Genomic DNA, 16,694 nt, shown 5'->3' with positions numbered 1-16,694 from the left:
TCTACGTCAATTGATGCCAACACTGACCCACTATCCAATTGAAGCCCCTCTAGTTTCTGCAGCAAGTCCGTGGTATCCCTTAAATATGAGGGGATTGAGACCACGAATGGCCGAAGAATTTTCTCGATATACAAACTGCAGTTTTGTGTAAGGGAATCGACTCCAGATACAATTGGTCGTCCCTTGAGCGGGCTTAGACCCTTATGTATCTTGGGTAATGTATAAAAGGTAGCCTGCAGGGGAAACTTAGGGAGCAAAAAATCATATTCAGATCTAGATACCAATCCTCCAGAAATGGCCTCATCTAGAATGTCTTTAAGCTCAATTTTATATTCCTCCAGGGGGTCAGAGCTGAGAATTTCATATGTGTTCTCATCCTGTAGAATATTCATGCACATATCACAATAGATCTTGTGATCCATAATGACCAAGTTACCACCCTTATCGGATGCCTTGATGATCAATTGGTCATTACTCTTCAGTGATTCTAATGCTGCCCTTTTTTCAGTACTGAGATTGAAATCAGTGTTGGTATCCATATATTTAATCTTTCTGAGATCTCTTTCTACCAGTTGGAGAAAAATGTCGATATTTTGAGTGTCCCCCTGTGGAGGCATTCTTAGGCTCTTATTTTTGAGACTCATAAAAGGGCCCTTACCTGGATCTACTCTTTGCTCATTTTCCCCCAGAAGTCCAACCAGGGCTTCATAACTCTCAAAATCCTCCTCCCCTAGGCCTTGCTGGATACACTCCTCCCTGTTATGGTGTGCAAAGAATTTCTTCCATTTCAATTTCCTACAGAAGAGGTTCAAATCCTTCACCCAACCAAAACAATTGAAACCGCCAGTCGGTACAAAATTAAGACCCCTCTGTAGCACACGATATTCATCCCTAGAAAGAACATGAGTGGATAAATTTATGATCTGTCCTCTACCTAGTTGGGTTTTGTCCTGAGAAAATATCCCATTTTCATGCCCTGCTCTAAAAAAGAGGATGACGAAGCAGATGAGGATGCTGAAGCTGGGGTGTCCCTTAGTGTATCCGGGGCAGTATGTTGTGTCCCCTCTCCATTCCTGTGTCCCCCTCTCCCCTTTTTTCCATATCTGGCCCTTGGATATTGCCATCTTGGCTGTCTGAAAGGCTGTGCCCTATTATTATAGCCTCCTCTCACGGTAGTCTCTGTTCTTTCAGTATCAGATGTGTCAATATCTGAGGAGGAAATTTCACCCGGTCTACCGGTTTGAAAGCTGAAAGCTTGATTATCTGCAAAATTCCTAAGATCTTTCTGGAATTGTATCTGCTTTCTTTCTTTCAATAAAGCCTGATACTTTTCGACAGAGGTTTGTAACAAACCCTCCCTCCTGTTGAAATCTGGATCAGACTTAAATTTTAATACTTTCTCTATCAGGCTATTCAGATTATTCGTGGATTTTTCAAGCAATTTTTTCTCCTCAGATAGTAACAATTGCATAAAGCGTACCGATGAATCAATTGATTCTTTTAGCCACAGATCCAAGAGTTCCAGGGACGGCGTGCGTGGGGATGGGACAATGTTAATCCTGAGGCCACGGGGAATAATTCTATTTTTAATGTAATTTTCCAATGTTCGAATTTCCCACCAAGACTTTAGGAAAGCTTTGTAACCTATGTACACTTCATTAAATGTATTTTTGAGTGTTAGGGCACCTGTACCCCTATCCTGTGAACCATCAATATTGAAGGCTTGGATCGCGTCCTCCAACCAGAAATCCTGATTAACTGGACCTGACAAAAAACTAGCCATGCTCCGTCTAAATCTGCAAAATTACTAATGCTATATCACTTTTGTAGGGGATGCTTAACTCTAAATCATAGAAAATACCCCAAGAGAAACTTTATTAGGTATCTAAGTATTAAAAAGGCCACCAACCTGTGGCTACACCAAAACAAACAAAAAAACAAAAAAACACACACCGTGAAAAAGCTAGTGTATGGGGAAAGGAAATCCCTATAGCATATCTACTCTGATAACTGCCTAGCAGCGGGGGTTGGCGCCCTAGGGGGAACGTTATGGCGCCCCCGCTCAACGACGGCTTGCCCTAGAATCCCTGGATAGCCCTAAAAGTACCAATGGGTCCCTCTACCCGCACAATGATAATATGCTAAAGGTACCCCTAGTAAGCTAGACAGATGACACACCTATCAATAGGGAAACCTATACCCCAACACCGTGAATTTAAAAACAATAATGAGCACATGCAGTGGGCAAATGACGAGCATGTAGAGCACAAAGTACCAGATTTAATTCAATTCAGATAAACGGCTACTTAATAATAATTGCTACAGTTAGCCTGAGTGGTGGGTCAATCAGTAACCAGTCCTTCAGATTCGTTAATGGGTCACATGAATGGGCCCCCTGCCCGATATAAAGTGACCTAACATGCAAAAATACATGCCGATGTTATAAATGCAGCACAGGGAAATCCCTGTAAAAATCAACAGTGCCACATATAGAACCGAAAGACCCCTTTCCACATCACTTAGTCATATTATCATTGTGCGGGTAGAGGGACCCATTGGTACTTTTAGGGCTATCCAGGGATTCTAGGGCAAGCCGTCGTTGAGCGGGGGCGCCATAACGTTCCCCCTAGGGCGCCAACCCCCGCTGCTAGGCAGTTATCAGAGTAGATACGCTATAGGGATTTCCTTTCCCCATACACTAGCTTTTTCACGGTGTGTGTTTTTTTGTTTTTTTGTTTGTTTTGGTGTAGCCACAGGTTGGTGGCCTTTTTAATACTTAGATACCTAATAAAGTTTCTCTTGGGGTATTTTCTATGATTCTATGTTATTTAAAGCATCATCATACTCTACGTCTGACGTGTCTGGGGAAGTAAAGCATTTGTTCCCCCATGTACCTGGGCCTTTTCTTTTATTTGAAATAGATAGATCCATTTCATCAGAGAGACGGGATGTATCAGGGAGGTCCTCAAACTCCAGGCTTTTCTTGGGAAGATTAGGAAAGACAGATTCGGGGGGATTATCTTTTCTATCTCTATCACGGGGTGATCTCAGACCCAGGCCCAATGGACTTAGTTTATTAACCTCATTCCTTTCAGGATTAATTTTGGTAGTTTTAGGTCTGTCAGACCTTTGAGGTAAAGATGATTGAAGGGTATTACTTTTCTTCCTTTGGGAAGTCATTTTAGGAGGAAGAATTATTATATCACTATATATGCAAGCGATTCAGAGATTTTCACAGTATTTGAAAGGCTTTATGGAGTATGAGAATTAATCACCTAGATGTAACTAGAGCCCCTAAACAGGGGGCTGGAATGCAGATTAATCCAAATATGTGCTTTGGTCCCCGATCCCCAGATGGAGATGGGCTTAGAGAAATATGAATGTGAGAGAATATTTGATAGTTGTCAGAGAGTACCACAATTTTGAAAGACTCTGAGTAATGAGAATTGGTATACAGGTATATATGCAGGCGAGTCAGAGAGTACCACAGTGCTTGAGAGACTCTGTGAGTTATGAGAATTAACCGACTCGATGAACCCAGAGCCTCGGTATAGGGAATTAGAATGCAAAATTACCCAAATGTTTGGTCCCCGATCCCCGACTGGAGATGGGCTTAGAGAAATATGAATGTAAGAGAATACTTGATAGTTGTCAGAGAGTACCACAATTTTTGAAAGACTCTGTGTAATGAAAATTAACCACCTAGGTGAACCCAGAGCCCAAATACAGGGAGCTGGAATGCAGATTTACCCAAAGGCTTTGGTCCCCGATCCCTGGCAGGAGATGGGCTTAGAGAAATAAAGCTTTAAGAGAGTATATGATAGTTGTCAGAAGGTACCACAATTCTTAAAAGACTCTGTTGTCTATGAGAATTAACCACCTAGATGGTCCCAGAACCCCTATACGGGAACTAGAATGCAGAATCACCCAAATACGTGCTTTGGTCCCCGATCCCCAGATGGAGATGGGTCTAGAAAGATATAGAAGTAGGAGAATGTATGATAGTTATAAAACTGCGAAGCTTTAGAGATCCCAGACAGTGAATAACATTTACATTAATACTTGTGTTAACCTTTGAGGAGCGTTGTTTACAATTCCCCGATGGTATATGATTTGATGCAGCTTCTACCTCTCAACAAGGGGGTGCTTTATTTATATCCCCAACTCCCTGCAGTAAGAATTGTGCCAGTTTATCTGAATGATCAGAGAGGGAGATTGAGAGGAGCCTTAAATCAAGCTGCCGGGAGCGTGACCCGTGAGCACAAACAACAAATAATAAGCAATAGAGTACTTGGCCCCAATGTGGAGCTTATCACAACAGGGTCTCCTGCAGACTGTGCCTCCCCGGTTTCAGATTTTTATGCAACCGGTAGAATTTCCCTCTTGCGGTTAAGAGAGAAAGTGAGGAGAAGAAGGGGGTTACAGCGTTATTGCCGCGGCGCTGTTGTGGCTCTGCAAAGATGCTTGAGACTGTGACCGGCAGGGTTCCCCTCCTGTTGTTTACAGGGAGAACGGGAGGAGGAGCTGATGTGATGATGCAGCGGCGCTGCTGTGGCTCCGCAGCGGCGCACAAATGGTGCTGGCGCTTTTTTGTCTATTTTATATGGCCGCTGAGCGGCTATTACTCACGGCCGCTTGCTTGTGTTTGTCGGCTCTGCCGACTGGCTGGTGTCCCGGAGGGTCTGTTCCGGTGGGACCTTAGGAGCGCTGTGTGAGATCTTCACTCTCCCTGTGGAGAGCCGGGCTGCAGCGTCGCGGTATGAAGGACCGGCGTGCTGGTGCGCATTGATCTTTGGCTCGCCGCACGGAGCCCTCTCACCGCCGCCTTGTCTTCCCGGTGGGTTCCCCGACCTGGGGGTTTCCCGGGCAGCTGTGGTGTCGCTGAGAGCGCGTCAGTGTGGGACTCTCGTTGCCTCCCTTGAGAGCGATGGGGAGCGTAACTGACCTCTTGGGAGCCGCGGCTCCGCAGTGTCTGTCTGCCGGCCGCAACGGTGTCAGCACGCAGGGCCCCCCAGGCTTTGTCTCTTCGCTGATGGGCTCAGTGCACTTCTGGGGGGTCGGATAGCTGCAGGCTTACTCCGGATTAAGAACAATAAAGATTCTTTGTCTCACCTGCAGGGTTAGAGTTTTAGGAAAAGCGGCGCCGGTGAAGAAAGTAGTTCCTTGGCGTCTTACTCCAGCGGCCCGGTTTGGTCCTCTGGCGAGCTCGGTGGTCCACAGGGGTCTCAGCACAGATCCTCCACCGCTCCCCCGGGTCAGGATTAGTTCTTGGCTGGAATCCCAGATCAGATTCCTCAGGGTTTCTTGCAGTGGCCTGAGTAGGTCTGAGGAGGCCCTGCAATAGGCCTGAAAGGGGCCTGATTTTCCTGGAGCCAAAAACGATCCAAAAGTGGTCCAAACTGCAAAATAAAAGGCTCAGGTGGTGCCCCAAATGTAGCCTAACAGGATACAGAGAGTTTTTAGCTTGGATGGCACGAGATGGGTTGATTTTGAGTCGGATTAGAGGATTTCCCTCAGGAGCTCACAGGATCTATGTCCTACATGGGCAAGATCCAGGCCACCGCCCCAAAATATTTTTAAGAAAATTGCAGTTATGGATTTTGTGGTGCAGCGGTGTCCACGCTGTGCAGTGATGAGGCAGTGACCCTGGAAAGTTCAAAGTAAAATGCAGTTTTAATTTCCAAACTTACAAACAAAGCACAACGGTATCCTCCATATTGCAGTTTGCTCTGCTGGGCTCTGTGTTCCCTCACACAGACTGAGCTTTTGCAGAGCACACTTCACTGCTTGCTGCCAACTCCACACTGACACACCCAAATCCTATACTGCAGAGTTTTTAACAATCAACCAGTAGGCCACATGAAAAATGAAATTCACTGTTGATATGTTATTGATAGCCCCCCGCACCCAGGAAGTACCTCACAGCATCCAATACCCTGGTATGAGGAATAGAGCCTCAACATTAATACTTGCTAACAGTATTTCCTAGTCAAGCGTAATAACTTCTAGTCTTCTAAGGAGATCAATTGTGTCACATATATACAACTTTAATGCAGTCATTAAAGGCCTGAGAAGCTTTTCCAGGTTAATTGCCAGATTCTGGCTAAGGATGTCTGTCAATTCCTGAAACAATTTGTCTACCTTCAAAGTACTTAGGCCCTTGTACAGTTTAAACTGACAGTAGTAGGTAGTTGTACTTGGTTCATGGGTAACAAAAAGTTAAACTCAGCCTTATCTATAAGATTATCCGATTTCCCCTCTTCCAAAAGTGTCTTAAGTTCCCTCCAATCAGTCATGAGGTCAGATAGACATATTTTGCAACCTTCTTTCAGGCTAGCCTATCACACATTTGCTTATAGGGCTTTAAATAGAATTACAACATTTCCCCCTATATCAAAGGGTTTAATGACAATGTGATCATCCTTCAGGTCTCATAGGATCTGTTCCTCCTTCTCAGTGTAATTGAATTTATTGGTATCTATTTTCTCCAAGGTTCTTAAATGACTCAATGTTTTTGTATTACTTAACTCTATTTTTAGGTTAATGTAGTGCAGAGTCAGTGTGTTTCATCTTCTGAGTTATAATAATATCGGGAAACACAGCACTCTATAGGTATAAGAGTTGGTGGTGCTCAAGTAGGGTGTCCAACCCGTAGAATAAAGATGAATAAACTTGGCACTCAATGCGAATCAAAAAAGCTTCTTATTTATTGGTGCATCCAGACAACAAAACTGCTAAACGTTTTCGGCCCCACATAGGACCTTCATCAGAGCGTTTCTTTAACATGAACTATGAATACATAAACAGATACAATGTCACATGATGCAGAGATAAATGTCATATGATGAGAGAATATGGCGAATCATACAAAACCATAACATTAGTGATGCTCCATATTCATCTTCATCTTCTGAGTTAGATTCAGGCTTGTTGGGTGACATTAGGCTCTGTGTGTGACCCAGAAGTGGCTTTTAGAGTGTAAATCTATGGAATGTCTAAATGAGGCTCTGGGATGAACGTGCACCTTACCAGCCTGCCTGACGTCACGGTATGGTCTCTTCACTTGCATCCCATAGGGACACATAAGGTAATAAAAATAATTTTAATAATAATTTTATTTATATAGCGCCAACACATTCTGCAGCGCTTTACAATTTATAAGGTCAACTTGGCACATTTTTACACAGACCCCCCTTGTCCACATGTGCCCAGGGAGGTAAGGGGAGTGAGAGAAGGTGGCCCACGCAGTCGCTGACATGGCACCACACTTGGCCACAACCCTGACAGTCTTAAAAGTCCCTTTCACTAGCTTCAGTTAAACAGAACTCTTGAAGCCTGGCAGGACTGCCACCAGTTTCTCGTTAGATATAAGCCCCGTACATTAACAGGATTATAATGGTCCATAAACCAGTCCCAGTAGCATGTGACAGTAAAACCGAGAACACGGACACGGGGATTCTTGGATCAAGATAAAAGAGAAGCCCTAGGTTAAATTATATATTTATTTGACTTATGGGTACACTAGAGAATACATTATACTATACAGTTGTGATCAAAAGTTTACATACCCTGGCCGAATTTTTGCTTTCATGGCCTTTTTTCAGAGACTATGAAGGATAACACCCCAACTTTTTTCTCCACTCATGTTTTGTGGTTGGATTAAGCCATTTATTGAAAACTACTGTGCTTTCTCTTTTTAAATCATAATGACAACCCAAAACATCCAAATAAACCTGATCAAAAGTTCACATACCCTGGTGATTTTGGACTGATAACATGCAAAGAAGTTGGCACAAATGGGTTTGAATGGCTACTAAAGGTAACTTCCTCACCAGTGACTTGTTTGCTTCTAATCAGTGTGTGGGCATAAAAGCTGAGTAAGTTTCTTGGATCCTGACAGACTCTTGCATCTTTCATCCAGCCACTGACGTTTCTGGATTGTGAGTCATGGGGAAAGCAAAAGAATTGTCAACGGATCTATGGGAAAAGGTAGTTGAACTGTATAAAACAGGAAATGGATACAAAAAGATATCCAAGGAATTGATAATGCCAGTCAGCAGCAATCAAACTGTGATTAACAAATTGAAAATCAAGGGCTCTGTAAAAACAAAACCACGGTCAGGAAGACCAAGAAAAATGTCATCCACAACTGCCAGGAAATTTGTTCGGGATGCAAAGAAAAACCCACTAATAACATCATCTGAAATACAGAACTCTTTGAAAACTAACGGTATGGCTGTTTCAAGATGCACAATAAGGAGGCACTTGAAGAAAAATGGGCTGCATGGTCGAGTCTCAAAACTTCTGGAACAAGGTAATTTGGAGTGATGAAACCAAAATTTAACTTTTTGGTAACAAGCATAAACGTTACATTTGGAGATTGGTCAACAAGGCATATGATGAAAGGAACACCATTCCTACTTTAAAGCACGGAGGTGGATTGCTGATGTTTTGGGGGATGTGTGAGCTACAAAGGTACAGGAAACTTGGTCAAAGTTGTAGCAAAGATGAATGCAGCATGTTATCCGCAAATTCTGGAGGCAAATTTACACTCATCAGCCCAGAAGCTACACATGGGATATACTTGGATGTTCCAACATGACAACAATCCAGAACAAAACGCCAAGTCAACCTGTTATTGGCTAAAGCAGAGCAAAATGAAAGTTCTAGAGTGGCCATTTCAGTCTCCTGACCTCAATATCATTGAGCCACTCTGGGGAGATCTCAAGCACGCAATTCATGCTAGGCAGCCTGGGAATTTACAGGAACTGGAGGCTTTTTGCCAAGAAGAGTGGGCAGCTTTACCATCTGAGAAAATAAAGAACCTCATCCACAACTACCACAAAAGACTTCAAGCTGTCATTGATGTTAGAGAGAAATACACGGTATTAAGAAATGGGGCTATGTGAACATTCGATCAGGATCATTTGGATTGGATGTTTAGGGTTGCCATTATGATTTAAAAAGAGCAAATACAGTAGTCTGACCATAAATGGCTTCACCAGGCCACTAACCATGAGTGGAGAAAAAGTTTTGGTGTTATCATTCATATTCTCTGAAAGAAGGCCAAGAAATCAAAATTCTGCTGGGGTATGTAAACTTTTGAGCACAACTGTACACAATGGTTATATATATACAATGGTCAGATATGCAAACACAGGTGATTGTACTATAGTATAAACAGATGACACAAAAGTCAATTACAGGCTTGATGTTTACCATTGGATGCTGACAACCACATGGGAGGCGTGTGGGCCAGATATTTCCGCTTTGTTCCAACATGCTGCATGGTGTGACATCCCATGGTAAAAAACAAAGGTCAACATTGTTATATGTGCACTTTACCCATTGGTCAGTCACTCCCTTCACCGCCCCCAGCCACTTAATCTGTCAGCTGAAACTCTAAAATTTATGATGGATCATAACCTCTATATGAATGTTATAGAATGATAATTTTGACACAATTGGATCTGCCCAGAGACCGTTAGACTAGGACACCAAACACGCCATCACTACCTGGTTTCTTATAGCTGTTCTATGTGTCCCTACCCCTGTGTGCTAGAACAGTTCGAGACCCTGGTTAGGTATTTTTCATGTTCCCAAGATCTCGAAAATGTAGCCTGTATACAGCCAGGACATACGATTAGTACATAACTCTTTATGAAATTTCGGCTCTCATTCACCTGAGGGAATTCTTTCATCAGTTAATTAGCTTTACACCCTCAAAAGGGATCCACCCTGCCAGCAACAGCTTGGTCCCAGCTATCTGCTGTAGTCACAAATTTAGCTCAGCCATCTACTGAGAATGGTTTCCTGTTTCAGCTTCAGACTTTGTAAGAGGACTATAATTTTGAACCAGATATCATAGTTGATTGGCAAGAAATTATAGCGCCCATATTCTTCACAGGCTCCATAGACATACATTATAAAAGCGACTTCAAGGTCACACAGAGCACAGTGATGTGTAACTTATATATAAATAAAAAATATATATATATACAGTATATATAAAAAATAAACAGGAACCTTTACCAATGGACACTTAATATTTTACCAGAATCACAACAATCACTAATTAATAAAGATGAATGCTCTTAAATGTTAAACACTATGCTTATGAAAAGTTGTTCTACAAGTAGAAATCTGATTATTGTGTTTGGCAGAAATAAATATGTAGAAAATAAATTTTTGTTTAATGCTCTGAAATGCTTGCAGGATCATGATTGAAGATGTGCAGAAGCAAATAGATCGCTCAAGTGTGAGAACAAAAAGAAGTGGGCCAATAACTCTGGAGAACTATGAGTATACAAGATATCACCCAATGGATGAGGCAAGTATGGGACTTAAATCTACTTAAAGGGAACCTGTCACCCCGATATTCGCAGGTGAGGTAAGCCCACCGGCATCAGGGGCTTATCTACAGCATTCTGTAATGCTGTAGATAAGCCCCCGATGTTACCTGAAAAAGGAGAAAAAGACGTTAGATTATACTCACCCAGGGGCGGTCCCACTGCTGGTCAGGTCGGATGGGCATCTCCGATCCGCTGCAGCGCCTCCCATCTTCATTACAAGACGTCCTCTTCTGATGTTCAGCCACGGCTCCGGCGCAGGCGTACTTTGCTCTGCCCTGTTGAGGGCAGAGGATAGTACTGCAGTGCGCAGGCGCCGGAAAGGTCAGAGGCCCGGCGCCTGCGCACTGCAGTACTTTGTCTGCCCTCAACAGGGCAGAGCAAAGTACGCCTGCGCCAGAGCCGTAGCTGAAGATCAGAAGAGGACGTCTTGTAATGAAGATGGGAGGCGCCGCAGCGGACCGGAGACGCCCGTTTGACCTGACCAGCAGCGGGACCGCCCCTGGGTGAGTATAATATAATGTATTTTTCTCCTTTTTCAGGTAACATCGGGGGCTTATCTACAGCATTACAGAATGCTGTAGATAAGCCCCTGATGCCGGTGGGCTTACCTCACCCGCGAATTTCGGGGTGACAGGTTCCCTTTAAGAAATTCTGAGTAGAGGGCTACTTCGTGGTAATGAAATACAAAACTAAGAAGCCTTTAGATCTGCAGTAAATGTAAATTCCACTTTGCTTCCTGTAAAGCGAAATGTCAGGCTATGATTGTATATAATCTTATAAGGACATCTGTATGTTGTGAAAAACTAACATAATAGTAGAATATGCCATCACTTTCTGATTGACAAAAGTCTGATTTCTGGGTCTCCGTTAATTGTAAGAATAAGGGCCACATTTCCTTCTACATTTTTTCTGCTCCTGGCCAAGCAGCTGTCTAGGAAACTACACTATAGCCCCATTCACTACAATGTCCTACGCACAGTGGGTGGCAAATAACATCCCTCGCCTCATGGCAGAAGTGATCCCAATTTGAAGCATATGCAAAATATAGGCTATGTTTGCGAAACTTTGATAAAAAATAGACTTTCCCTTAGCAATTTCTTTACTAATAGAGGGTAGTAATCAATTGGTAACAACCTTGCCAAATGCAAAAAATTCTTTGCATGTGCTAAAGTATAGAAAAAGCTATATACATTGCAAGTAAAGTAATTATCATTAAAATATACTCTAAAAATGGTATACTGGATGTATTGCACTTGACACAAAATGACATAAATTGGTGTACAGATATGTCCTTTTTTTCCTTTGTCTTGTCTTGACTTGAACAGTAACAATCATTTAAATCTTTATTACATAAACCAATAGTGGACCACCCGCCAGGGCCTAGGAGACACTGGGAACCGGGCCGGTTCTTAAAGGGATGCGTCACGGTGGCAGTGACCCGGTCCGTGGCACTGGGCATCCAATAAAAGGGGTTATTGAATAAAGAATAAAGTTTGTTTGTGACGCCACCTGTGGTATTCGGTCAGGGATGACCGATGCTGCTTAAAGGGATGATGTTATGGCAGCAGGGATGGTATGGCTTCCCACAGGTGAAGCTGGGTCCCCTGTTGTGAATTCTGTTTTCGAACTCCCTCCTGTGGTCATGAATGGTACTTCGGCGAATTCTGTCCATGGACTCCCTCTGGTGGCTGTGAGTGGAGCTGCTGCTTCTGAGGTTCCTTCCACAGGTGACGTAGTTTATTCGTTGGCTGGCTGTTCTATTTAACTCCACTCAGATCGTTACTCCATGCCAGCTGTCAATGTTCTTGTACTGGTTCAATTTGCTCCTGGATCTTTCTGGTGACCTGTCTACTCCAGCAGAAGCTAAGTCCCTGCTAGTTAATTATTTGTTCATTGTTTCCTTGTCCAGTTGGCTATCATGATTTTGTCTTGCTAGCTGGAAGCTCTGGGATGCAGAGTGGCACCTCCGCACCGTGAGTCGGTGCGGAGGTCTTTTTGCACACTCTGCGTGGTCTTTTGTAGTTTTTTGTGCTGACCACAAAGATACCTTTCCTATCCTCAGTCTGTTTAGTAAGTCTGGCCTCCCTTTGCTGAAACCTGTTTCATTTCTGTGTTTGTGACTTCATCTTAACTCACAGTCAATATATGTGGGGGGCTGCCTTTTCCTTTGGGGAATTTCTCTGAGGCAAGGTAGGCTTTATTTTCTATCTTTAGGGCTAGTTAGCTCTTAGGCTGTGAAGAGGCGTCTAGGTCGTGTTAGGTACGCTCCACGGCTATTTCTAGTTGTGTGATAGGATTAGGGGTTGCGGTCAGCAGAGTTCCCACTTCCCAGAGCTTGTCCTGTGTGAGTTTAACCATCAGGTCGTTCCGGGTGCTCCTAACCACCAGATCCATAAAAGTACAGCTGGCCCAAAGTATTAATGCATCTCAATAGAGAGATAAGAGAAGTTCTGAGACCATTTTTTTTTCTCTGCAGTGTTTTTTGTCTTTCTTTTCCCCTTAACCTCTGGGTGGTTCTGGACACAGGTTTACATATGGACATTCAGGGTCTGTCCTCTTGTGTGGATCATCTCACGGCAAGGGTACAAAACATTCAAGATTTTGTGGTTCAGAATCCGATGTTAGAGCCTAGAATTCCAATACCTGATTTGTTTTCTGGGGATAGATCTAAATTCCTGAATTTAAAATATAATTGTAAACTGTTTCTAGCTTTGAAACCCCGCTCCTCTGGTGACCCCGTTCAACAGGTAAAAATCATTATTTCTTTGTTGCGTGGTGACCCTCAAGACTGGGCATTTTCCCTTGCGCCAGGAGATCCTGCATTGCGTGATGTTAATACGTTTTTCTGGCGCTTGGATTGCATTATGATGAACCAAATTTAGTGGATCAGGCAGAGAAAATCTTGCTGGCTTTGTGTCAGGGTCAGGATGAAGCGGAGGTGTACTGTCAGACGTTTAGAAAGTGGTCTGTGCTTACTCAGTGGAATGAGTGTGCCCTGGCGGCAATGTTCAGAAAGGGTCTTTCTGAAGCCCTTAAGGATGTCATGGTGGGATTTCCCACCCCTGCTGGTCTGAATGAGTCTATGTCCTTGGCCATTCAGATCGATCGGCGCTTGCGTGAGCGCAAAGCTGTGCACCATTTGGCGGTATTCTCTGAGCATAGGCCTGAGCCTATGCAATGTGATAGGACTTTGACCAGAGCTGAACAACAAGAACACAGATGTCGGAATGGGCTGTGTTTTTACTGTGGTGATTCCACTCATGCTATCTCCGATTGTCCTAAGCGCACTAAGCGGTTCCCTAGGTCTGCCACCATTGGTACGGTACAGTCTAAATTTCTTTTGTCCGTTACTCTGATTTGCTCTCTGTCGTCCTATTCTGTTATGGCATTTGTGGATTCAGGCGCTGCCCTGAATTTAATGGACTTGGAGTTTGCCAGGCGTTGTGGTTTTTTCTTGGAGCCCTTGCAGTATCCTATTCCATTGAGAGGAATTGATGCTACGCCTTTGGCCAGGAATAAGCCTCAATACTGGACTCAATTGACCATGTGCATGGCTCCTGCACATCAGGAGGATATTCGCTTTTTGGTGTTGCATAATCTGCATGATGTGGTCGTTTTGGGGTTGCCATAGCTACAGGTCCATAATCCAGTATTGGATTGGAAATCTATGTCTGTGTCCGGCTGGGGTTGTCAGGGGGTACATGGTGATGTTCCATTGCTGTCAATTTCGCCTTCCACTCCTTCTGAAGTCCCTGAGTTTTTGTCAGATTACCGGGATGTATTTGAAGAGCCCAAATCCGGTGCCTTACCTCCTCATAGGGATTGCGATTGTGCTATTAATTTGATTCCTGGTAGTAAGTTTCCTAAGGGCCGACTGTTTAATTTATCTGTGCCAGAGCACGCCGCTATGCGGAGTTATATAAAGGAATCCTTGGAGAAAGGTCATATTCGCCTGTCGTCATCACCGTTGGGAGCAGGGTTCTTTTTTGTGGCCAAGATTGATGGCTCTTTGAGAACTTGTATTGATTACCACCTTCTTAATAAGATCACAGTCAAATTTCAGTACCCTTTGCCGCTGCTGTCTGATTTGTTTGCTCGGATTAAGGGGACTAGTTGGTTCACCAAGATAGATCTTCGAGGGGCGTATAATCTTGTTCGAATTAAACAGGGCGATGAATGGAAAACAGCATTTAATACGCCCGAGGGCCATTTTGAGTACCTGGTTATGCCATTCGGGCTTTCTAATGCTCCATCTGTGTTTCAGTCCTTTATGCATGACATCTTCCGAGAGTACCTGGATAGATTCATGATTGTATATTTGGATGATATTTTGGTATTTTCGGATGATTGGGAGTCTCATGTGAAGCAGGTCAGAATGGTGTTCCAGGTCCTTCGTGCGAATTCCTTGTTTGTGAAGGGGTCGAAATGTCTCTTTGGGGTTCAGAAGGTTTCATTTTTGGGTTTCATTTTTTCCCCTTCTACTATCGAGATGGACCCTGTTAAAGTTCAGGCCATTTGTGATTGGACTCAGCCGACATCTGTGAAGAGCCTGCAGAAGTTCCTGGGCTTTGCTAATTTTTACCGTCGCTTCGTCGCTAATTTTTCTAGTGTTGCTAAACCATTGACTGATTTGACCAAGAAAGGTGCTGATGTGGTCAATTGGTCCTCGGCGGCTGTAGAGGCTTTTCAGGAGTTGAAGCGTTGTTTTTCTTCTGCCCCTGTGATGTGCCAGCCAGATGTTTCGCTCCCGTTTCAGGTCGAGGTTGATGCTTCTGAGATTGGAGCAGGGGCTGTTTTGTCGCAAAGAAGTTCTGATGGCTCAGTGATGAAACCATGTGCCTTCTTTTCTAGAAAACTCTCGCCTGCTGAGCGCAATTATGATGTTGGCAATCGAGAGTTGTTGGCCATGAAGTGGGCATTCGAGGAGTGGTGACATTGGCTTGAAGGAGCCAAGCATCGCGTGGTGGTCTTGACGGATCAGAAGAATTTGACTTATCTCGAGTCTGCCAAATGGTTGAATCCTAGACAGGCTCGATGGTCGCTGTTTTTCTCCCGTTTTGACTTTGTGGTTTCGTACCTTCCGGGCTCTAAGAATGTGAAGGCTGATGCCCTGTCAAGGAGTTTTGTGCCTGACTCTCCGGGTGTTCCTGAGCCGGCGGGTATTCTCAAAGACGGGGTAATTTTGTCTGCCATCTCCCCTGATTTGCTGCGCGTGCTGCAGAAGTTTCAGGCTGATAGACCTGATCGTTGTCCAGCGGAGAAACTGTTTGTCCCTGATAGATGGACTAGTAGAGTTATCTCTGAGGTTCATTGTTCGGTGTTGGCGGGTCATCCTGGAATCTTTGGTACCAGAGATTTGGTGGCTAGATCCTTTTGGTGGCCTTCTTTGTCACGGGATGTGCGTTCTTTTGTGCAGTCCTGTGGGACTTGTGCTCGGGCTAAGCCCTGCTGTTCTCATGCCAGTGGGTTGCTTTTGCCCTTGCCGGTCCCGAAGAGGCCCTGGACGCATATTTCCATGGATTTTATTTCAGATCTCCCTGTCTCTCAATGGATGTCGGTCATTTGGGTGGTTTGTGATCGCTTCTCTAAGATGGTCCATTTGGTACCCTTGTCTAAATTGCCTTCCTCCTCTGATTTGGTGCCATTGTTTTTCCAGCATGTGGTTCGTTTGCATGGCATTCCGGAGAACATCGTCTCGGACAGAGGTTCTCAGTTTGTTTCGAGGTTTTGGCGGTCCTTTTGTGCTAAGATGGGCATTGATTTGTCTTTTTCTTCGGCTTTCCATCCTCAGACAAATGGCCAAACCGAACGAACTAATCAGACTTTGGAGACATATCTGAGATGCTTTGTTTCTGCTGATCAGGATGATTGGGTGTCCTTCTTGCCTTTGGCTGAGTTCGCCCTTAATAATCGGGCCAGCTCGGCTACTTTGGTTTTGCCTTTTTTCTGTAATTCTGGTTTCCATCCTCATTTCTCTTCAGGGCAGGTTGAGCCTTCGGACTGTCCTGGTGTGGATACGGTGGTGGACAGGTTGCAGCAGATTTGGACTCATGTGGTGGACAATTTGACATTGTCCCAGGAGAAGGCTCAACGTTTCGCTAACCGCCGGCGCTGTGTTGGTCCCCGACTTCGTGTTGGGGATTTGGTTTGGTTGTCATCTCGTCATTTTCCTATGAAGGTTTCCTCTCCTAAGTTTAAGCCTCGTTTCATTGGTCCATATAAGATTTCTGAAGTTCTTAATCCTGTGTCATTTTGTTTGGACCTGCCTGTTTCTTTTGCCATCCATAATGTGTTCCATAGGTCGTTATTGCGGAGATACGTGGCGCCTATGGTTCCCTCCGT

At 44.1% G+C, this 16,694-nt stretch overlaps 1 protein-coding gene across 1 annotated transcript in view; it reads left to right on the top strand.

Moving 5' to 3' along the window:
* Positions 1–16,694, top strand: part of LOC138644868 (carboxypeptidase O-like) — a 285,082-nt gene that overhangs the window by 73,693 nt on the left and 194,695 nt on the right. The window contains exon 5 of the mRNA XM_069733760.1: positions 10,216–10,330. Within this exon, the coding sequence (XP_069589861.1) occupies positions 10,216–10,330 (115 nt within the window). The remainder of the gene's footprint in view (positions 1–10,215; positions 10,331–16,694) is intronic.

The sequence above is a fragment of the Ranitomeya imitator genome, chromosome 7 (assembly GCF_032444005.1).
Source record: "Ranitomeya imitator isolate aRanImi1 chromosome 7, aRanImi1.pri, whole genome shotgun sequence".
Lineage (NCBI taxonomy): Eukaryota > Metazoa > Chordata > Amphibia > Anura > Dendrobatidae > Ranitomeya > Ranitomeya imitator.
This window is presented reverse-complemented; position numbering and strand designations above follow the sequence as displayed.